At 42.0% G+C, this 24628-nt stretch overlaps 2 protein-coding genes and 1 long non-coding RNA gene across 3 annotated transcripts; 2 read left to right on the top strand and 1 right to left on the bottom strand.

The window, feature by feature from the left end:
- Positions 1-715: 715 nt before the first annotated feature.
- On the top strand, positions 716-12566 carry prdm1c (PR domain containing 1c, with ZNF domain). Its single transcript, XM_042504061.2, has 7 exons — positions 716-957; positions 2509-2766; positions 4599-4718; positions 6035-6287; positions 8927-9936; positions 10092-10220; positions 11699-12566. The coding sequence occupies exons 1-7, from the start codon at positions 931-933 to the stop codon at positions 12254-12256; spliced, it is 2355 nt and encodes a 784-aa protein (XP_042359995.2). The 5' UTR covers positions 716-930; the 3' UTR covers positions 12257-12566.
- A 138-nt stretch (positions 12567-12704) lies between these two features.
- Positions 12705-16866, bottom strand: LOC148186861 (uncharacterized). The gene is made up of 3 exons (XR_015779052.1): positions 16729-16866; positions 13457-13542; positions 12705-12829 (listed from the first exon to the last, which is right to left on the bottom strand). It is a non-coding gene; the product is annotated as an uncharacterized LOC148186861 (long non-coding RNA).
- On the top strand, positions 14506-24151 carry xkr5a (XK related 5a). The gene is made up of 7 exons (XM_042502958.2): positions 14506-14750; positions 15726-15909; positions 16091-16275; positions 16735-16947; positions 17261-17430; positions 17663-17774; positions 19303-24151. The coding sequence occupies exons 1-7, from the start codon at positions 14618-14620 to the stop codon at positions 20247-20249; spliced, it is 1944 nt and encodes a 647-aa protein (XP_042358892.1). The 5' UTR covers positions 14506-14617; the 3' UTR covers positions 20250-24151.
- Positions 24152-24628: the final 477 nt, after the last annotated feature.

Genomic DNA, 24628 nt, shown 5'->3' with positions numbered 1-24628 from the left:
TAAAAATTATGCAGTGGTCAACAAAAAGTGAATTGCAATATGCAAAACCTGCGGGTTGAAAAGTACAGATGGAGACACAACAGCTTCCAAAAAGCTTGTTTCTTACAAATTTTGAAAAATATCCTATTTTTTATAAATTCAATGGATTATTACTTTGTTTTTAAAATGGTACTGCATTTGGTGAAGAGCGCGCTATGACTTCTAGTACTCAAAACACACATATTAGGATTTGGGACTTGACTTCAGACTCAAGTGCAAAAACTTGAGACTTGTATTATAATGACTTGGTCCCACCCCTGGCTCATGGTGTGCTGCATTTAATCCTGCACACAGGCAAGCTCTCTGTGAAAAATTAAAAGCTTACATCGCATTGATTTAAACTGAACTGAATTGACAACTTTCAAGACTTTTCTTTAAACTATACAAGTGTCAAAATAACCTCATCCCCTCTGTGTTGTGTACTCAATTTCCAAACACAATGCAGGTATGCAGGCTTCCCACCCAAAGATGGAGTGGGTGAGTGTCTGTCAGAAAATGAAGATGTATTTGTCTGATCCGGACATAGCTGTGTGACAGCCCCCCCGCACTGGAGAAAGCCTCACGCCCCAGGGCAAGAGAGTGACACACACACAAACACTCTCCAAGGAGGAGTCATAGGGCAAAGGAGAGGAGGGGGGAGGAGAGGAAAGGGAGTGTATTTCTCTCTGTGTCTGTCTCAAACACACACCTTCCCTCTGACTGTGTAAGAAGCGAGAGGAAGAGTCACACGCTCAGTTGCGCGGTCACTTGCACGCAGGTACTCAGGATACTGAGGCTGGGTGAGAGACTATACGAGAGAGAGAGAGAGAGAGAGGGGATAAGAGACAGAGGACAGCCACTGGTTGCTCATAGACACTCAAGCTTTCAAGGAGAGCACTGGCAGCCTGCCTTATGTGTGGCTCCTCTCAAGGCTTCACAGTAAGTGTGCATCCTTTTCAAACCATCTTACTGATTTAACAGATCTAATTATTCTAAGTAAGCAAGAACTGGAGATCTTTTTTTTTTTTTTACTTACTTGATTTATTTTTTGCAAGATGACACTGTCCGGCAGAACATTAATGTCAAAGTAAGGTGAAGAGTGATTTCTAGAGTTGTTACATGTTGCCCTGCGACTCACACAGCTGTGTGCCTTTGACTCATGTCATGCTTTTCAGAATATATTTTCTGCTGTGTCACTGGGTTTGATAGTTTCAGAGTGAGCTGTAACACTTGTGACAGTCATTCTGAGTCAGCTGTGGTGACCACAGTTCAGAGAAAAAATAGAGTGAAACGTCCAAAAATCTCTTCTCTTTGCACTTTTATCTGTATGACTTTTTTTCCTTTTCATCCATAAAGGGTTCATATTTTGGTATTGCAACACATATGCCACTTTTGCATAGTATATAACTCTGATTTCTGTGTGATTTTGAATTAATTTGTTAAAATTAGTGCAAATTTCAAATTCTGGCACTCTAAAGATTGGTTTAAAGGTAGTTGTGCAGGATTATGGAATAAGAAAAGCTTCCCTGCAGTTGTCATTTAGATTTTTTTCCCTGTTAAAGGTTTTTTTGGTGAGAGTTTTTCTTTATCGGCTATGAGGATCCAAGGACAGAGGGATGACGTATACTGCAAAGCCCTCAGAGGCATACTGTGATTTGTGATATTGGGCTTTGTATGTAAAAATTAAATCAAACTGAATTTAACTTAAGGAGGTCACATGAGTTCTTACCAAATATTACCCACCACAGACCCTATGTGTGACTATCTCAGGCACAAACTGAAAAAGCCTCAAAAGGGAAGTTCTGTGAAAGCACATCTTATCATTGTCTTTTAAGTCTTCTTCTCTTTTACTATTTCAACGTTTCATCCCATCAGTCAGGGAACTCTCTGTCAGAGCAGACGTGCCTGACAACAATCTTCTGAGAATTGAAGAACAGACAGAAAGAAAGAGAAAGAGACTTCAGACCTGGCTGAGAGCCAAGTCCCAGTCAGTTCAGAGGAAGTCTGGTCGATTCACTGGGAGCGCTGATTTCCTTGTGAAAGTGGTCCTGACGTGCACAGGAACCTCCCTTATAGCCCAGGGGTTGCGATTGGGAGAGTCACAGGATGTATGGGACAGTGGGGGCAATGGGGCAGTGAGCACGAAGGTTCCACTTTGAAGTTTGTTTGTCCGGTAGTAGCTGTTGATGGGAAAGTTAGATTCTCCGCCACTTCTCCTCCTCCTCCTCCTCAACATCCCTGATTTGCCCTTGCCTCCTCTGTGTCACACATCTTGCGCTCTGGAATCTAAATTTAGCTCCATTCAAAACTTGACTTCCCTTGGTACTTCAGCTGTTGTTTGTATTGTCTGTGTTTTTTTTCTCTTTTGTTGTGACATAAAAGGGAAAAGGTCAAAGGAAATCTGTCAAAAATCAGATGTCACTCCCATTGCCAGAATCATCTTGGTTTTTTTTTTTTGATGGACACTTTATGTCTGTATCTTCTCTGTAGGCCTCCTCCTCGCCGTGCACCACAGCCATGTTAACCTCAGAAAGCGCTCCACAAAGGACAGGGGTCACTGTAGCGGCGATGCCAGAGACACAAGATACAGACATGACATCATGGTGTGAGGAAGACTTTGAGGAGAAGTGCACTTATATTGTGAAGGACCAACTTCTGGAGGACGAGTCCGAAAACAACGGCAAGACACAAGCTGAGAGATCCTTACCCCGAAACCTGGCCCTGAAACGCTGCCATGATTCTGCAGAGGTACACATTCAAACTAACAATCTGATTTTTTTTTCAATCCAAACCGGGAAAATTACACAGAAATTTTACAATTCAATATATCTAGGTGGTATGTAAGCATGTACTGCAGTTGTTTATGCTTTGTGTAACTGCTGACTCCTTGCGTCACTCCAACATCCTTCCATCCACTCATCCATCCACAGGGCGGGAAGTACTTGACATGTTGTTGTCTAATTTCAGCCTTTCCTCTCTGCTGTGTATGTGTTGAGGCAAAGACAGAGAAAGGAGAGCCCCTAGGCGCAAAGCCTGAGGTCTCTGTGATTAGCAGCTACCTCAGATTCCCAACCCTTTTGTCCCATTGCACAATTACACCATAAAGCAGAGTTCCAACACCTTATGGATAACATCACAAACATCATTTGCATTAAGTGCGTGGCAGTTACAGTAATTTAAAGGTTCCATATTTTACAATTTTTTGGGTTCATAGTTGTATTTTGGGTGTCTACTAGGACATGTTTACTTGCAACAAATGTTATTGTTCAAAAAACACATTATTTTTCTATTACTGTCTGCTTGAATATACCTGTATTCAGCCTCTGTCTCAAACACTCCGTTATAGCACCTGTCTACTTAAGACCCCCTCCTGAAAAAGTTCAGTCTGCTCTGATTAGTCACTCAATTGCACTGTGGCAGCACTTTTTACCTTTATATGTTGTACTTGTGACATCATAACTTCACAGAAGTCCTGACGCCTTGTTTAAAGGCACAGTTTCTGAATATGGGCTTTGTGAATTTCTTTGGGGATTGAGGGTTTTGACACTTTCTCGTTATTTATATGGCACCTATAACTGCTTTATAATAATAAACATTTTTTAAAAAAGATGTGGAAATCATATTTTTAAAATATGGTTACCTTTACAGTGGAGGACAGTTTATGTGTAACTGGTTGGACTGGGAAATTGCAGATAGTGTGGTAAATGCATGATAGAAGATTAACCAAGTGGGTTATCAATGAAGAGGAAACATTAGGTTTCCTTACACAAAATAAGGGTTGAGCCTCTGTAGATGAAAGATAGTTGTCAGGCCAGATCAGAGGAAGCAGCCGAGGCGTCTGCAGCAAAATACCTGTACCACCACTTTGACCTTCTAATATGGTCTGTCTGGAGTCTGCTCAACACCAAAGAGCAGGTTACATTACAGTAATCTGTGACACCTCAAACGAGCTTTATGACAAAGGAGGTAAAACTAGCTGGATAAACTTGAGATATGGTGAAGCATGTAGTGGTTGATCCAGCGACATGCACTACACCAGTATTGCTCTGAGATGAAAGAGAGACTACATTACCATTGCTTTAGGGGATTTTAGCACGGAGCTCAAAGTGCAGTTGACTGACCGGGGTGTGCCCATGACACTTTATCCTCCCTTCCTCACCCTGGAGGCTTGAGACGGAGGGGTGAGTTTCACACCTGGAGGTAGCAGAACAAGAGCGGTGGTGAAATTTTAATATGGTAGAGAAACTAAAGATAACGTGGAGCAATTGGCTCATGAAATATTCAGCGTGTGATGGACACCTGGGAAATTTTCTCTAGGGAGGTTTGTCTCGACTGCCAATATATAACAACAACAAATAAATGCTTGTTTTCTTTTTTTCTGGAGAATTTTACAGCGAATTGACCTGATCCTTTTTGTTAATCACCAAGAAACCAGCACGAGGTGAAGAGTCAGTTAAGAGACACTGTATTCCCAAGAATCTCATCCCTCTAATTATGTTTCTCAGCTCTGAGTGCATCTGGCTGCTTGCTCAGACCTCCAATCTGTTGTTTGATGATTTCATGTCCTCCTTGTTGAACAGGTGCGTGGGGTGACCAGTAAGGAGCTGATTCCTAAGGGGACACGTTTCGGTCCTCTGGTTGGGGAAAGCTACACCAACGAAACGCTGCCGAAAGACGCAGACAGGAAGTACTTTTGGAGGGTAAGTCAGCTGCATGTGAGTTTTTGGATTTGAGTGCATGTGAAATTCGTCTTGGTGTGTTTTTACAAAGCTGTTCACATCCTGTATCTCCATCTGGCGTGGCACAAGTTAGCAGTTGTGGTCAGCGCCTGACATCCTGTGAGAGTATAACTCGGTCTACTAGTGCTTGGGTACCTTTAAATGCTGCAAAATCAGATGTGTTTGCCAGTTCTCTGCCTGAGGTCACACACACACACAGCTGTTTGGTTTCAGTGACGCAGCGTTTCACCTCTCTCTCCGCTTCTCTCGGCAGGGGTGTTGCTGCCGGTAAATACAGCATACACATGTCCGCGCTCCACCAGACTCATAAACTCTCACACTGACTAAGCAAGGAAGTGGCTTTGAGCCCTGAGAGCTGTTATGTTACAAATCAGCAGCATCAGGATGTCTTCCATTACACATGTGTGCCTGTGTGATTCTGCAGTTTAGAGTCAGCAACCTTGAAATCCTGCAACCCCCGACCAAATCTTGCAGCAGCCATAACACAGACGACGTGTTGACATTAGCGGCATGACTCAACTGACAGCATAACTTCAAATGGCAGATAAGAATAGATCTAAAGACAAGGAGGGGAAAACTGTTTAACTCTTTGATACCTGAGCAAATGGGCTTGATTTCTTTCAAAAACATTCAAAGAGGGCGATGAGCAACTTTCCAAGAAATGCCCCTCCTCAACCACAAAAAGAGCAAAACAATTGTAAAATGTTACAAGAAAATACCTCAAGAAGGGAGAAAATTTATATTTTTTGTCTGCAACATAATTTAAAATGTATAATTATAATAAAAGTATAATATAAGAGAACAATTATTATAGTTTTCTGGACCCCCCACTAATTTTCAGATTATTTCCTGTCACCTTTTATTTTTATTTTTTTTTTTGCAGTTAGCAGAACATTTCTTGCCAAGTTTCTGAAGTTTCAGGTGTTAAAGTAAACTGATATTGATCTAAGTGTTTAAGGCTTAAGGGAGCTTAATTCTAAGTGCTTTTTGAAAGTTCAGAAATTCTTCACCACAAAGGCGTTAGGTGAGAGTCGTTGTGGGCAAGATGGTATACTCGCTACTACAATCCAGTATACTGTGAAAGTCTTATTCAGCACTGCTTTCATAACCCTGGATGACTTGTGTGCGGCAGACACGGGCAGCACCTATCTCAGCTTAAAGAACATACACTATTTACCATAAAGGCATCAGGAAACCTGTGACATCATGGTTTCAGATTCACAGCGTGTCATCATCAACTGAATTATCTCCTGTCCTGTAATCTCTCAAACTGTAAGGTCTTCTCGGAGGGGCGTCTCCACCACATCCTGGATGGTTTGAACGAGGAGAGGAGCAACTGGATGCGTTACGTCAACCCAGCCTGCACTACAGATGAGCAGAACCTGGTTGCGTGCCAGAGCGGTCTAGACATCTTCTTCTACACCGTCAAACCACTTCAGCCTGGCCAAGAGCTCCTGGTGTGGTACTGCCCTGAATTTGCCCAGCGTTGTAACTACCCTCCACTGTGCCAACTCGCTATTGACAGTATTGGTAAGTGTATGAGTTACCAGTATCTAAGTATCTAAACCTAAAGTATCCATTTAGGATGGTGCAGCTTTTTTGAACACCCTAAAGGGACAGTCCACCTCCAAATTGAAAAAGTAAAATTGTTCTCTTACCTGTAGAGTTATTTATCAATCTAGACTGTTTTGATTGGTAGTGTTGGTAATGAGATGTTTGCCTTCTCTCCAATACAATGGACCTAAATGGCACTCGGCTTATGATGGTCAAAGCGCCAAAAAAACAAAAAAAAAAAAAACACTTTGAAAAACTTAAGAGCAGAAACTTTGATTATGTTGAGTAACTGGGTCATGATTTCTGCAAGGAGACATTGCTGTTGAGTTTTTCAAATATATATTTTTTGCACTTTGTGCACCACAAGCTGAAGGCCATATAGTTCCAATATATTCGAGCGAAGGCAGACATCTCTACTGCTGATATCTCCAACACTCAGCAACTCACACCAAAACAATCTAGATTGATAAATATGTCCGATTGTCAAGTGGAAAAATAAGCTATTTTTGGATAAACTGTTCCTTTAAGTTAACAGAAACCATTTCTGTGCCCACACTTTGAGACACATCTGTTATTGCGGAGTAAAGCTCCCAATCAAAGCGCCAGCTGACTGACACGCTCTTTGTGTGCATGTTTAAACGTTTTTCAGTCACACCCACAGCCCTTTTGTTAAAACAGGACACAAAGGAGGAGAGTAGAGTCCTGAAAGCAGAGAGGGTCTGTCTCCAGGTATAGCCACAGTACCTGTGTAAAATGAGACCAATTTCAGGACTTTAGGCAATGTTTCAGTTTCCCTTTTTTAACTCCACGTAGAAACACAGCTGGCAGCTCTGTGACACACAAAGCATTTGGCTTTCATTCACAAACACAAAGAGTGTGCATGCTCGTAGAGAGGCCGCATGCACTCACCAAAATACTCATTTACACGCACGGTCACATACAAGAGGCGACCTGAGGTGCTGACAGCATTCTGGCACGACTCCTCTTATTTATTTGGCTCTTAAGGTGGAGGAGGGGTAGGAGCCACTCCAGTGACGACTTGAACTTCCTGACAAGGCGACCCGCTGACAGATTGATATCTCACTGAGTGTCGGCTGTTTGTTTGCTGAGAGCCGCTTCTCAGGAGAGGGGGAAGGGTAACACGGGGAGCACACAGTAGATAAGGGTTGCTCTGTGTTTGTGTGGGTTGATGTTGACTGTGTCCAGGAGTAGGTGAAATGTGCACGCATACTTCTGTATTTTGTCTTCCTCTGTTTGTCAGCTTGTATCCTTTGTCTACTCTGAGGCGAATCAGTTAAGCAGACTCTCACCGCATGACTTCATGGGTAAAAAGTTGAAGAATTTGCTCAGTTGTTTCAGATTTAGATTTCATAAAGTTGACCTGTGTGTAGAGTTTATCAGAAATAACTATTATTCATAGGTCAGTTGTGTTGTGACTGGTATATTTTCCTCTCAGACAAGCATCTTTTCTGGGTGAAATCTGTGATTCATCAGTCACTGTCCATGAAAAGTAGTTCCTTACCCTGTGTACCACTCTACACTGCTGACTTTATTTTTATTTATTCAGATACTGTTCCGCACTTTACACATGTATATATGTACAGTCTCTTAGTTTTTTTTTAGTTTTTTTTTAAGCATATTCCTTTATATTCTATTAATAATGTGTGCTCTTTATTCTCTGTTCTTACTGCATGGCGCTGCTACATCCCAATTTCTCAGTTTTGAGATCAATCAAGTATATCTATCTATCTATCTATCTATCTATCTATCCATCTATCTATCTATCTATGTGCTGCTTGTGGCAGAAAATACAAGCCGGCACTTTAATGCAAATAACACACTGTGCCCACTAACTCCATGCTATCTGTGTCCTTATCAGACACCTATTGTTTCACATGTGGTGTCCACTTTCGTAGAGAGCCAGGGCAAGTTGGGGAGATGGTGCACAGACAGGCTCGCAGCTTGTAAAATCACTACAGCTGCAAGAACTAATCAATTTGTTGTCAACTATTAAATTAATCACCATCTAAGTTGATAATCGATTAATTGGTTTGTGCATAGATGGATTACTGAATGGGCCTGCCAGGTACAAGCCCAGTGTCAGAAACCCTGACCACCACCCCAACAACAACCACCACCACAACACTTTGCTTGCAGATTGCCTCTCAAATTAATGTCTAACTAAAAGAAGACTCAAAATGACCACAAAGAGACATAAAACACCACAAAGAGATGCAAAGGAATTGCAAGGTGACACAAAATGAACCAAAAAAAAATGCATCAAAGAGAGGCAAAACCACAACAAGGAGATGCAAAACAACAATTTTGTATTATGTACTTGACCAACTAACAAATCCATTTATCAAGGAATAAATCAAGAGATAAACTGAAAATGAAAATAATCAGTAGTTGCAGCCATAAAAAAAACTAAACAGCATAATGCTTCATATCTGGAGCACATGCCTCTGAAAATAAAGGTACAGGGTGATTTCAACAACTCGTGCATGATAATGTTAATGTCATGAGTGTATGCGTCACTCAGCTGAATGATGATGCTGTCACTGAATGTCTAAAAAGGATAACAATTTATTCTGATGTCATTTTTTGTCCCACAGAGCAGAGTCAAGAGGAGGAGAAGACAACAGCTAAACGAGGACACAGCGTCTCTGAAATCCTCCAAAATGAGCCCTCCAAATCCCAGACTGCCTGCAGCAGACATCTGGACAGTCCCTTGTCTCAGACCAACCTCCCTGCAGTTTTTCCCTTGTGTCCCCGCGTGGTCTACCCAGTCCAGCCCCGCTCAGAATCAATTCATGGTCATAAATATGCAACTCTACCATCTCTGCCATCCTGTAGCCCTCCAGCTGCCAAAAGGCTGGCTCTAAGTGTCCCCTCCAGTTTGCACTTCACCTTTCAGCACAGTCAAAGCCCCGTTATAGTTAAACCTTACCAAGAGCCCTCTGCGCTAGGTCGTGTTCATCCTGCTCTGCAGCATGCTCCCTATCTGCTGCCTCACTACTCACTTGGCCTTAACGGTATTCTACCTCATTCATACCCATTCCATAGTGACCGACTGAAACCTCACTTAACATCTCATTTGCTACCTTTTGACGGCTATGCGCACTTCCTCCACCCTCTGGCAAACACACATAAAGACTTGACACTTGCACTATCCAACGCCAAACAAGACCTCATTCTTTCACCTGAGCACAGAGACAACAAGGACCGTGCATCCAAAAGGACAAACTACCTCAAGATCCCCTCAGATGACCTCAGAGATTTCAAACACTCGCCTCCAAGCAATGTCCATGCAGACCTCACAGTACCTGCCACATCCAGTGCCTCATCCATGGTCACCTCACTCCGCAGAGCACTGCCGTCTCTAGCACCTGGAGGATGCTCACCACCGGTGGGCATGGCCGCTTTCTCAGACTGCCTCCCCTCCAAACCCACCTCTGCAAATCAGAGCAATAATGAGGATGCAGTGGATCTCAGGAAGACCAAACGAGGGGGACAGATTATTGGCTACAAGACCCTGTCTTACCCCCTTACCAGGCAGAACGGAAAGATCCGGTATGAGTGCAACATCTGTGGGAAGGTCTTTGGGCAGCTTTCCAACCTAAAGGTTAGTTCCTTCTCATCATATCAGTGAAGCAGGGATGAGAAAAATGCCTGAACACATTGGCTTTAAATTGACTTGAACAACACTGATAGTATTTTAGGGAATATTGTTTAACATAAACAATATATATGTAAATATTAATCTCTGACTGTCCTCAGGTCCATCTGCGAGTGCACAGTGGAGAACGTCCATTCAGGTGTCAGACCTGCAATAAGAACTTCACTCAACTGGCCCACCTGCAGAAACACTACCTGGTTCACACTGGAGAGAAGCCTCATGAATGCAAGGTATGGCTGTACTTTAAGTTAGAGAAATAGTTTGACTTTTAGGAAAGACTTACCAATCTCAAGTCTGTACAGTAAATGTAGTTGGAGGCAGTTTCTAGTCAGTTAGCCTTAACCTGACTGGAATAAGGCTAAACAGTTAGCCTAACAATCTTCCTAAGAGCACCTGCTAAAGCTCAATAATTAACATGTTATATCTTGTTAATTCAACCCTTAAAAATTAAAGGAACAGTGTAAAGAATTTTGTGGTCCATGTGCACAGTGTCAATTTTCGGCTGGGATTCCTTCACTGTTCATTATCAAGTAAGTTTTTACAAGGAGCCAAATTATCTGCAGAGGTCTCCTCCTGTCCAGAACAAATGGACCAGTTTATTAAAAACAATAAAACCACTGAATAAAGCAGTTTCATGTGACAAAATCTGCAGGTTTACAATACTGCTCGTCGTGTAGGGGCTGCTAATGACTGTAGTCAATACAAAAACCCTAAAATGCAAAAGGTCCTATCTAGAGCCCATATTTGGTTTGTCCATTCTGGACCATAGATGTAGAAATAATAACTAGATACTGGATGCCAAGATGGTGTCGGTTCATTTAAATGGCGTTTCTTGCTTGGCGCACACACCAAAAAAGTGTCCAACTACCAGGTTTACTTAAGCAGTATGTGGCCTGCTGAGTATGTGCAGTAGTGCTCCTCTCACTGGGCCTAGCCGTGTGTTTCCGCTCAGCTCATTAACTTTAGAATGTGATGACGTTACAGATTTTTTTAATTGCTTTTTTCAGCTCGAGGAAAGTTTAAACAAAAATAAAACCTCCATGGATGAGAAATTCACAATACAAAGAGTCATAATTTACCCTTTTTTGCAGTTTGAGGTGTCCTGTCAACAGTTTTACAGACATCTCTTTAATAAATGTGGTCTATGGGGAAAACGCTCCTTGGGCCACAGGGAATTTTTTGCTGCACTTCCGTGAGTGGCCACTGGAAAAATTGGAAGCAAGGCTAAGAGGCTTTCCTTGGGGCCAGTCAAAGACCAGCTCCCTATGTAGATAAAAATGGGTTGTTCTCATAATGAAAATATGACAATTCTTATTTTCAGGTGATTATCAACTAAAAAATATATTCTTATTATACCAAATCCTACACACACTGGACCTTTAACTGTAAAAACAGCAATTCATCATTTTACATTGGGTTATATGTTTATTTCTCCGCTGCAGAGAGTGACTTCCTCAACTTTGAGGCACTGCTGATTGCCTGGCAACTGCTCATGGCCAAAAAGTGGTCCAGGACATAACACCCCCACCCTAATTAAAACCAGACAATTTTACATTTACAACAAAGGATGTATAATGAATGTCCATAAATCATCCTCAAATATCATAATTGCATTACTGTTTCAAAAATACAAGCTGTAACTGTAACTGTGACCAAAAAAAAAACCCAACAGATTTTAAAACATAATCTTGGCTTTTCTTTCACACAGGTGTGCCATAAGCGATTCAGCAGCACTAGTAACTTAAAGACTCACCAGCGGCTACACTCAGGGGAGAGGCCTTACCAGTGCAAGCTCTGTCCAGCCCGCTTCACTCAGTTTGTCCACCTGAAGCTCCACAAACGCCTCCACAGTGGAGAACGACCTCACAGATGTCCTTGCTGCCCCTGTGCCTATCTCCACTACTGCAGCCTCCAGGTGCACCTCCAAGGTTTCTGCCCCCTCTCCCCCTCGGCCTCCCACAGACACTCACCGGAGGAGCTACACCGAGTCAACGCAGAGATCGAGAGGTTTGACATGAGCGAGGCAGCAGAGCAGCTCGAGGCCATGGCTGCAGAGGCCGAGATGGACCAAGGGAATGTTATTGACCTCATAAAGAAAATGGAGACTCATAGCTCTGCCCACCACGATGGTGCAGAAGGGGAGACTGACCTGAGCATCTACAAATCAGCAAACAAGTTTTCTGCAGTTCAGCTGCGTCATGGCAGCTCTCTACCTCTGCATTCAACCGGCATCAAACTGGAGTCAGGCTGCATATCAGAGGCCTAAGACTGCCTTGCTAATCCAGCCATATAATCCTTACAGGTCAACTCAGCAGCTGTCTGTTACTACCCTATTTGAAGTAAAGCCTTATCTCTATCATGGATTGCCTACTCTGCACAGGCTGTAGCGTGTGAAGAATCAAAGACTTTACCAGCATGGCCTGGAACCAGTGACTCGTTTGATTTAATGTATACATTTTTTGTTAATTTATTCTGTTACTAACATTAATCTAAAATGTATGAAAACAGAGATTTGTGACATTTTCTGCTCTTATATCTCTGAAGCATCTTCTTGAAACAACAACTAAACATGTGATTTTGCATAAACAAAGTTTGTGGTGAGTGTTTCTGTTTATATGTGTTCACTGTCTCCCTCTTAAAGTGACAGTTACTGTAGAGGCATGACTATGCAGAGTAAGTGAGCTGTAAGTGATGAAGTGATTACCACAGACGAAACCTCCCTTCTTTGCATGTAGCATATATACTTGCCTTTCTGTAATGTGCTGGTGCAGTGACGTACATATAACATCCTGTTATGAGTCTTGGGACACTTAGCACCAGTAAGTGCCAACCCTTTAACCTGGAAAAAGAGAACACAACACAAGACAAAATTATCTTCAATGACATTATGAGGCCGCTGCTAATTTTGTAGGCTACATCCGTATTTTAGTTTCGGTATTAATCAGATGACAGTCAATAAACTCACAACAGATGACTGTACAGTTTATTCTGAGATGCTCAGATGTTAGATTATTTGTGAGTAGCCATTTTACAGCTAACCACCCACCTTCTAATTCACCATAAAAATACATAAATCCACACTCAATGTTTAATCCATTGAATACACATAAGGTGCCAGATTGCAAAAGCGCATCATCATTGACCTTTTTTTTGGGGGGGTGTATCAAAGAAAAGTGGCAGTAGATGATCCCGTCAGACCCACTGGCAGGGGTCCAGCTAATTATGTTTATATTAATTATTAATATTTGTTTTGTTATGGCCTTCTGTCATGTTGCAAAAGTTGCTCCCAGGAAAAGTAAGCTGAGTATCACTGTCTTAAACATTTTTTGTGAATGCTGCATAGACACTTAAAAATATGACACACTGTGGTAAAAGATCCGGGATCCTCACATTACAGCTTAAAAAGGGTGTCAGGTGTCGTAATGTTCAAAGTGGCCATCTAATAATTAGACAAATGACATCTTACAGAGCATGCTTCTTCAATGCTGAGGACACACTCCTGATCAGGTCACAGCATGCCTGCCAGCTGCTCTGGAGCTCTTTTGCCTTGCCCTGAAAAAAAATCCAAACAACAAGAAGAAGGCCTTAACAAGAACCCATAAAATAATATTATTTATCTCTGACATGCCTATATGGATTACTGAATGGGCCTTCCGGGTACAGACACAGGGTCCCAAAGTGTTAGAGCCCCCACCTGGCCCTCACCTGCAAAGTGTCAACCAAATTAAGAGGTACCATCTAGGAAGACACTCAAAAGGAAACAAAACAGACACAAAATAACTACAAAAACAAGCAAAACAGCCACAGTGACACAAATTGAGTCTTACTAGTCTTCTTGTTTTCTGAGGAAAATATTTTTTTAATGTATTGTTTGGGTTCAGTTTCAAATGTAAAAAATAAGGGTTTAGAGTTATTGTACTTTGCTTTGTGAACATTATATTTGTCAAAATAATTATTAGGTTACTAATATAATATAAATTCATTTTACTGCCCCTACATTTATTGAAACCAAACAAAACATTCTCTGGGCATAGAGTGAAATCAGAGTCAGTATTATCAATAGCAAATTTACTCAAGTCTTGTCATAGCCTTTTCGTGTGGGTACAATGCCAAAATAGGTGAAGAAGTATTTATACACAATGAGCAATTTACACTGATATAATGTTTCAACATGACATGATAATAATAAGATGGGTAATATCTGTGAATAATTTTGAAGGACACTTCCCTTATTTTATTAGTCAACAAATAGCTGACGTTCCAGATATTTTCAAAATAAGGTCCTTATGTAAAGCTGTTCCAATAAGTAACCACACAATTTATTCTGAAATAAATTACGCGTTCTTCTGTTAGGCCTATATGTACTGGGGGAGGAAAATGAAGCTCTAATGAAACATGAAAGCAATTATGTGTTACAGTGAAAGAGTCAGGGTGGAGGAAGGTGAGCTCCGTACATTAACAGTAACAGTAACTGTCGGTAAACCGATGCCCCTTTAAAACCGCGCGGTGACGTCACATATTTTTGACGGGGGGCAGGCAGCGGGAGAAGAAGGGAGCGGATGTACCCAGGGTGAAGGATGCCCGGGATAATGTCACCGGTTTGTTCACTGTCCCACCTATCCGTATCATGATAAACGCTGCTGGGGCGGTCGCCCGCAGGATGCCGTCCGTGGCCCGGCGGAGCGGATGCTGGATAGCGTGGTGCCAGGCGGTCCTGCTCGCCGCGTCGGCGCTGGTTATCGTGGCCGAACGGACCGCTCGTAAGTGGACATAGATCTCCCCGCGCTAACGGGGCTGCTTGTTTGGGATATGAATACATGGCAGGGGGGTGGGGGGATGCTAATTTTGTGGAAAGAACTTTCGTTGGCTTGAATGAATGAAAAATGCTGCTGCTAAGCCACGGTGCTTCGTGCTGGAGCTTTCCAGCAGCAGCCGTAGTTCAGGTTGGAAACACAATCCAAATGGTGACGCTGTAGCACAGCCGTTACTACTGAATTGGCAAACCTAGCTTGACTTTTTTAAAAGCACAGCTATGTAACAGTGGCGTTGGTTAGCCAAGCTGTGGGCCAGGGATCTCTGGGGGTCATTCAGCACGGTCACAAAGCTGAAAAGGATAACCTCTGCAGTTTTCTGCAAGATTTCTCCTCCAGACATCCTCCAAAAACATGTTAAATAGCCAATTATTGAAGTTATTATTAATGTTTTAATGCTAAAGTATTTCATTTATTGCACATCTGGACTGTATGTTGAGAACAGTGTGCAGCACTCATAGGTGTGATGATTCCCTGACTAAGCAGATCAATGGGGCAAGGGCAGGACACCAGAGAGACAAGGTGACTGGATGTGTACAAAGTGTGACTTTCAGCAGGTATACCATTCCCACAAGATAAAAATACTTGTTCTGCTGGGATCCGTCTCAACCGAGAAAAATGAGGCGTTAAGTTAAAATGATCAATAAATTATTATTTTTGCGGTGCAAGAAGTCTTGCATAATTAAGGATGGATTGTAGACTGTTGCAGCCAGAGGTGTCTTTGTGGAGAAGCTTATATTTTAAATTAAAGGACAATCCACTCAAGCAAAGTGTTTCTCGAGGACTCAAGGTTTCTGTAGCTCTCAACAAATCCTCACACGTGATTATATGTGACAAGTCAGTCTTAGCGATATGAATTCTTCATTGAAAACAAACATTTCACTTGACATAGAAACATAGTGTATCACCTTGCATCTGTGTTAGTGTTTTACTGTATAGGGTTCTACCTTTGGAATGAGGAGACGCAGTGGGCGGGCCTCACTCTCGGCCTCTTTCTACCGGGGACAGCAGTCCAGCTGCTGAGCATGAAATGGTACTACGATGATGGGGATGACAGGCGATGCTACCTCTCTGTCATACACATACTGCACTTGGGAATATTCAAAAGGTAAGATCTTTGCAACTCCAGATATGTTACAAAGTACAGCATCTTTTGTATATGAAGATTTACTATTGTGTGCCATTGTAGAAAACAAATATTTTGAAAATATTCTGTCATTGAAATCTTCACTAGGAGGTTACTGTGCATCACTTCTTTGGAATCTGTCTCTGTCTCCCTCTTCTGACAGATTATGGGATTGCATGAGATCGGTGCTGCGTATGCAGGGCTCGGTGGCTGAGCTCGGAGCTGCTGTCATGCAGCAGGCAGATGTTGCTGCCCTTTGGCTGCTGGAGGCCCTCGTCCTCACGCTGCCTCAGAGCCTGCTCCAGGCATATGTGGTGGTGTCCACTGATGTGGGCATCATGTCCCCAGGTAAACCGATCTTAGCATGGCTCTGCATCTTGTTTTTGGCATAATTATTTATCTACACAAGTGACAACAATTTGTGCCCCACTGGCCAAATCTGACCCCCCCACTTTTAGTACGCATAATGTGCCAGAGTGCATAGAACAGCATCAAGGTACAGATTATTTGTTTAAAAAAAAAAGTGGAGGTGCCAGTTGAGGATCTCCCTCATCCCATGACAGAGGTTCTAGCTAAGCCCCTAGTGTCCTGAAATCCTAGAAATATCCCAAAATCCTAGAAACATCCTTAATTTCTAAAAATGTCCTAAGATCTTAGAAACAAGTATGGGGCTATAGCATCTGGCCCCTGGCCTCCTGTCATTCTGTAAAAGTGACCCTCAAGCAAAGCAAGTTGAGTATCCCTGCTCTGAACTGTGTAAGAGATAATGTCTTTTTTATCTTTACTTCCCTCTGTTCTTACCTTCAGTGGCCTACTGCTGTGGTCTGTGTGTGCTGTCGATTTCCTGGGCGCTGGTGCTGTACAGCAGAGCCTGCTGTCTGATACGACCGGGCCACTTGGCCATGCCTCCGGCAGCCCTGCTGTGCCAGCTGGTGTGGCGGGCAGGCATGCTGAGTGCCAGGGTGACTTGCCTCATGTTCTTTGCCAGAGTCTTTAACTGGTGGGTCTGTGGAGTAGCAGGTGAGGAGAGACCTCCATGGGGGCATTTGTGTAGCTGTCTCTGAAGTCTGGCACCTTTGAAAAGAAAGAGAAAGGGTTTAATGAAATGATAATAAAAAATAAAACACTAAACAAATGTAAATAGATCTCAATAACTAACCTAGGTAGATTCTTATTAATTCATAACTAAATAAGTGATGTAATTTTCCTCAGTGTGATGCTGCATGTCCTCTTTCTCCAGTTTTCACTTGCTTCTCTGCATCAATTTGATACACTTCATATGGATTCCCTATTGTGCCTGTATCTCCTAGTCTATTTTTACGTTGACCTCCAGGTTTCCACTGGCTAACGGCCTCATTCTGGCTGGTATCACAGCAACCAGACGTCTGCACCGGCCCCTGGTGTTGGCGCGCCTTTAATGGCATTATGGGGCTTGTCCATATCTTCCTCTTCCTCAACGTCAAAGACGGACCCTCGCGCTTCCGCATGGCCAGTTTTTATGCAGTAAGACGTGACTTGTTATTTCTGCTCATTTTCAATGCATTCAGACACAGTTTTGTATTCTATGTACAGCACTGCCTCATTGACGTACACACAGCAGGGCAGCTGCACACACACAGATAAACACACGCAGGCACATAGTTTGCATTGTCATCCTCACCTCTGCGAGCTTCGCTTATGGTTACGTAAAGCTGTCTACAGATGACTGATGGTGTGACCTTCTCTCTCCTTTTAGTTTATGTTTGTGGAGAATGCCACCCTGCTGCTGGCCGCCTCCGACTTCCTTAGCGAAGCATCATGGGACAGCATGACCCTTCCCACCACTGTGCTGTGTAGCTTTCTCCTTGGTGAGTCACTCTCTCTATCTGCGCTCCCTTTGTTTTGGAACAAAATTGTCTCATATGTTTTGACGTTCATTGCTTATAATTAGACATGTGTTAAAATGTCTAATAGTTTCTGTGGTATCTGCGTGATACAACCTCAGTGCTGATTCAAAAGGGTAAAACTAATTCAAAGTTGGAAAATACAGCTATGGCATTGGATATTGTTATTGCCCTTTAAGTGCCATTGTTAAAGGTCCAGTGTGTAGGATTCATGGCATCTGAGGTTGCAGCAACCAAAACCTGTCTTGTGTGTCAAGCATATAAGAGAACTATGTGTGTCCCTTTTTGTCATTTTGCGTCCCCTTTCTGAATTCAGAGGATTTGCGGGTCCATGAATGCAGTTCAGGCAAAGCAGCAGTTAGACTCACATGTTGGATAACTGATGTCGATCCACTCAAAGCTGATCAAATAGATGGATGAGATGAGCAGCTGCTGCGAGTAAATGCAAACTTTTAGACCCAGCAGAATTAACGGTTAAGATTCACTTTCAATGCGCTGGACGTTCTACTGATCCATCTGAGCCCAGAGTACGCTAGGCGCTCTGAGAGTGTGATGCAATCACTAACCGAACAGTATATATATTTAAACAGCTCTCCTAATGAACAGTCCAGCTCCAAAAATAGAAAATCTACATGTGGTGGGCTGCCACAAATTAATGAATGTATGGGAAACTCTGATATTTTATTTGCAGAAATAATCTGCTTTTAAGTCATTTTTGATATTGTTGAATATGAGAGTAAACTCAAGACCATCCTGTGATGAAATCACTCCAACTGCAATACAGCAATGTAAGACGTGACAGCGGCATTCTTGCAATATGGTAAATAAGCTAACGGCACTAATAACAGATGAGCAGTGTGCAACAACATTTTCTGCAGACACTAAGTATCAAACAAAGAAATATATCCTTTTAAGTTGCTGTGAGCTGTAAATTTACCACCTCTCAGCAGTAAGAGAGAAGATAATTTTATTAATTTATTAATTAAATTTTTAATTAATTTTTTTGAAGCCTTACAGTGCAGAGTTTCTTCCTCAGTGCCACTGCTTTGTGGACGCAGCAGCCTCTATTAAAGAGTAGCATGACAGTTAAGAGTACTCACTGAAAAGGAAGAAAAATCTCATGCAAAATCTGGGGACCAAAACGTCCCCAGAGGCACACTGCACAGCACACAGACTAAGAAAAAAAAAAGCCACTGCTTGACTTTAGGCAATTTCAGTCCACCGAGGGGACTCCGAATGATGATTCAACTATCAGATTTTCAGGGGGCAGCTCTACTCAAAATGCCTCTTGTAGCTCTAACTACAATAGAGAACCCTAGGAATGAGTCCTAAAACCTAGAAATGACTCAGCACCTTCGGTTTTCTCATTTGTTTACCATAGAGCTTATTTTCTGCAATGATCTGTATGTTAACTGTAAAATACCACGTACAAGTATTCTCAAAACATACTGACTGTATTTAAGTCAACTGTTTGCTGTTCCCTGCTTCCCAGGTGCTACCTCACTTGTCCTATACTACCGGTTCCTCCACCCCAAGTCAACAGAGATCTCCCAGGGTACGCTCCACAACCACATGGGCAGCACCTGTATAGAACGAGGGGAGTCCTCCTTTTCTCTTGGGGACAAAAGCCTGCCTGCTGCCTCCATTCAAAACCATGGCAGCTTCTCCCTATCAGGTGTGGCTGGTTCTCTGCTGGAGCACCCAGGAACCTGTGGGGGCCGGGCTAACAGCTCCTGCCCGTGCTACCACCACCACTGGCTCCTGATCCGGCTGGCTCTGAAAACAGGAGATCTGGGGAAGATCAACAGAGCTTACGGGGCAGGCGGAGCAGCAGCTATACTTGATATGGAGGAGTACAACCAAGAGTTTAAGAGTAATGAGGGCATGACGATCACAGCAGGAGGAAGCTGCGAGGGGGTCTCCACGTCTGAGTCTCAGGGGAAAGGCCTGGCACCTCTCTCGGACTGCAAAGACGAGTTCCAGAGTGTGAGCGAGCCAACATCAACCGAACAACCTGAGGACGAGGACGACAGTCTGGAGATGGAGAGCCCAATGGAGTCTCCCACATCAGATTTCAAACGTAGCTCACCAGAGGGCAAGTCTGTGTTTGGAGACAGTCCGGAGCCGTACTTCTGCCCCACAGAGTCAAGTTCAACCCTATATTTCAGTGCTGATCCTCAGTCTCCCAGCAGTGCCAGTAACCCCCGTCTGGACCGGGACACTGGGGGCCTGGAACAGGGGGTGCGCCTCAACTCAATCCCCAGCGATCCAGCTCTTCACAGAGATGTCCGTGGGCTCATTGGCCGGGTCGGACCACGCTGTACTTCCACTCCTAAACTGGACTCTGGAGTGTCGGACTCCCCTTCTAGTGTCCCTCACCTCACAGGTCCGAGGAGGCAGCTTATAATGTCACGAAGAGATGAAGACGATAACTTCTAGCTTTCTTTAGACAGAATCAGGGAAAGAGCAACAGCAACCTATCCAACATTAAAGGAGTACACCAGCTTTTTGGAAGGGCACTTTTCCATCCGTTCGTTGCTGTTGGATGAGAGGGCTGGCAGAAATTTCACCTCTTTACGCTGTATAGTTAGTGCACTGTGGGGTAGTGATGCGCGGGTCCTACATTTTAATCTGCGGTTTGGCTGGTTCAGGTGAGCTTGCTAGAAATATCGCGTGTCTCAGGCAGGGCAGGTCATTAAATTACAGAGTAGCATTCTGACAAAGCTGTTATAATTTACAGAAACTTAGTGCAATAATCGAGTTAACACCTTCTCTTCCTGTCTCCTCTCTGTCTCTTTCACACAACGAGCAGCTCTCTCATCAGTCTCATCAGCACTGCTGTGCTCAGGCTTTTAGCTTTTGATTAGGAAAATCAGGTAAGGTCCGACATATTCCTATATCCCTCGGGTCATAATGTCTGGTAAAAATATTTCCCTCTGCAAATATGTAGGCCTAACACTGTGTTCTTACAGCAAGCAAGAGTCTCTCTGTCCACACTGACTCCATTAAATATGCACCTCTGTAACGTCATGTAAACAAACCATCATACCGATCAGCTGTGCGCTCATGTAAACAAACCATGCAGGTTTTTCAGCTGTGCGCTTGAGATCATATGCTAAAGATGTCGTCACTTAAAAGCTTTCTTTCTGTCATTTATACTTTTTAAAACAGAAAACATGTTTTAAATTGTGATATTTACTGGAAATTACTTACAATATAGCCAAAAGCAAGTAGGTCATTACCAGAAACGTTCTGCTCCCATTCACTGGGTGTTTGGTTCGAGTTATTTACTGATGTACATGTGTATGGATCAGGCTGACTGGGTTGGCTCTCATAGCGGGCCAGGTTGGGTTGGGTTTCAAAAAAACCCTGACCTGCGCATCACTACTGTGGGAAATAATTTATGAAACAAATTTGGGATAAAGCTAAGCTAGCGGATATTCTCCTCTCCTGAACTAATATTTAGAAGATCACTTTGAAGGTGAAACCTTCAGCAGTGTTTTCTGTCAGACATGAAGAAGACAAAGATTGGCTACAAAGATGGTGTATTGAAGCTCAGAAAGACCTGTCTGACTAAACATTTCTTCGGTTGTTTTGACAGCAATTAACTTTAGCCTCAAGTGCTATACTGTGCAATAAAGTGAGCACTAGGTGTGCCACTGAAGTTATATCAATAAACGTCATTAGAAATATGCAGCTGTTTCATGATCTCGAACAACTGACGGTCTTTATAATACATACCAAAACTGCTGTTATTCATGTTAATTTTGCCAGCAGTTATGAGAATAGAGAAACTATTCTTAGATCTTAAGGAGACGGGAGTATCTGACCTCTGAATATTCACCATCTCAGTATAAGCCAGAGCACTGTTGGCTTCTTAAAGCACAAATATCTTCTGTATCATATGTCTATTGCTGTGTTTTTTTGTTATTCCCATATGAAAAAAAATTCCTGGTCCTGTCAAAAAAAAAAAAAATCTGTATTTTTTGTATAATCATGTCAACTGGTGTTGCTTTGAGCAAGGCTAGTTTGTCAACCTGGCAAAAACTGTGTTTGATGTTTTATCTTTACTTACATGTTGACCATGTAATTGCTAAAATGTTTTTTGACTTTACATTACGTTGGGGGGAAAGTAATGTCTCAGGCACTGACTTTAAAGGGAAAAATAGTTAGTTTTTATCCTGGGCCATTTTTTTCCATGTTTTTGTTTATACGTGACTAATGGAGACAGCATTTTGAAATTGGTTCAGTATTGAGTGAAACAGTCGGCAGTGTAATTCGTACTGTCAGTTCACGACAGGCTCAGATAGTTATTGCAGGAGTGTGACAGTTTAATGGAAAATACCAGGAGATTGGTTCCTTTATCATATAAATTACTGATATTTCAAATACAAATTAGACGTTTGAGCGCCAACTAGATTTGATAAAATCAAGTGGTTGTGGCTTTACATCAATAAATACAAATAGATGTTGACAAAATCTGACATAATTTGCAGTTAAAAAAATGTAACAAATCACAATAAATCATAACATATGTTACTGCAATACTTAGCTTATCGTAGAATATTAAATATAGCAATAATTGTATCGTGACTTAAGTAAGGTGATAATATCTTATCATGGGGCCTCTGGTGATTTCCAACCCTTTGAAAATACCCTATAGAAAAATGAAATGTTTTTCTCTACATTTCGCTGACCCGGTCGGTTTCTTATTGTGAGTAATCAAGTCTTGCTCAATGAGAAGTCTCATTGTGAAATCTAGCAGACTTTTCCACATTGGCGAAATCACAATAACAACACAACAAACTCTTCCCAACACTCTTCTTTCAAGCTCTCACTAACATTTAAACTGTTGTCTCACAAGATTTTAGAAGGAGACTTGATCCAGACTTGGTTACAATAACAAACAGACCAGCAAAAGGTAAAGAAAGACATTTAATCTCTCTGTAGGGTCCTTTCTGTATAGTTGTCAGACACTTACACTAACACTCTGGACCTGTCAGTGGTAAAAACAAGCACCCAGAATTGTTGTAAATTAATGGTGCAAAATTGGCCGCAGTGATTACATTGCAGCCTTTTTTGTCACTGCAACTGGAGCAGTCCGTCTCAATACTGAACCAGTTTCAAAAATTGTTTTCTCCAAATTCATGGTAAAGTAGGGTCCAGGTTTAAAAAACACCAGAGCTCCCCTTTAAAAAACTTCCAACTGTCTATTGCGTAATAAAATTAAAGGATGCTAATAGGGTACTCGTAGTGACATTTGTATGTGCTCTCGATTGCTGTCTCTAGGGCACAAATGCATTTTTGCTCATTGCCGTTCAGTAAAAGGGATGAAATCCACCAACAAAGCAGTGAAATGATGCTGGGGTTTTTCTTGCACCCAGGTGACTGCCTATCTGACATTTTGAACTGTGAAGTGCAAGGCCACTGGTGGCTTCAAATAAGCAATAAATAGCCTACATATTGGGGTGACTGGAAAACGAGTGTTTGTAGTTACTGAACTTTGAACTATGGTTTTATATTTATGGTATGAAGTACAGTACTCTGCAAAAGTCTTAGGCCACCAAAAAACTCAGAACAAAATAACTTCAGAGTCAGATTTAAGCTAAAATTTAGTGTGACCTCCCTTTACATATAGCACCTCTTGACCTTTCTTGGGCAGACTATCTTCAAGTTTTCTTAAATAATCTTCTGGTATATCGTATCAAGCCTGCTTCAGCACTTCTCAGAGCTCATCTTAAGACCTGGGCTTTCTTTTATTCGTGTCTCTGTCCTGGTGATCCCACACAGACTCTCCGATGTTCAGATCTGGACTCGGTGAGGGGCCTCGCAATCTCTGTCAGTGTTTTATCAGCTTTTTTTTCTCCAAATATGATTTCACTACATTAGCAGAGTGCTTGGGATCATTATGTGCTGAAAAGTAGGTTTACCCATTTCCAGTAGTTTTCCAGAGGGAACGGCGTGTTAAAATGGTGTTTGGTGTTAAAATGGTGTTTTAAATTTTGTCTGCACTTTTCAGCATTCATAATCACAACAAAACCATATAACCATAACACGGGCAGTTCAGACAATCATTGTTGAACTTTGGACATGCCTTGAATGCAACCTGGTTTAAATACCAGGGTTCCCACAGTCATGGAAAACCTGGAAAAGTCATGGAATTTCACACTCACATTTCCCAGGCCTGGAAAAGTCATGGAATTACAAAAAAAAGCTTTGGAAAAGTTATTGAATTTTGTTGTGTGTCATTAAAATTGTTTTAATAATTTTCCATGGACAGCCTTCTATGTCATGTAACATAACTGAACATTTATATCCTGTAGCTGATGACATAATGTAGCTCTAATATGGGTGACATTTTATTATTTTATTATTTTATTATAAACTGAAATTATTACAATTATATTATTATAATTTTAACTGAAATTATGTTTGAATAGAGTTTGAATCTGATTTGTAAAAAAAAAACACTGGGAAGGTGGGGCTAGGGAAGAAAAAAGTATTATGGGCCCTTGAAAAGTCATGGAAAGGTTTTGAAATTTTGTCCATGACAATGTCAGGGAACCTTGAAATATACCAGAAGATTAGTATTGTAAATCTTATTTTGTCTGCTCCAAGAAAGTTCAAGATGTGCCAGAAAATTAAGGTCATAATCAGGTCCCCCTGGATCCTTAAAAGGTCTTAAAAGCCATTGAATTCATGAATCTAAAAACAAATCCTTAATTGGTATTAAAACATCTTAAATTAATCTCTCAAAAGTCTTGAAAATACAAAGACTTGCTTTTTCCCCATGCTGCACTGTATATTTTTGAAATAAA

Source organism: Plectropomus leopardus, chromosome 16, assembly GCF_026936395.1.
Source record: "Plectropomus leopardus strain MGB_pleo_1.0 chromosome 16, ASM2693639v1, whole genome shotgun sequence".
Lineage (NCBI taxonomy): Eukaryota > Metazoa > Chordata > Actinopteri > Perciformes > Serranidae > Plectropomus > Plectropomus leopardus.
The sequence above is the reverse complement of the archived record's forward strand: the minus strand, read 5'-3'. Positions and strand labels throughout refer to the sequence as shown.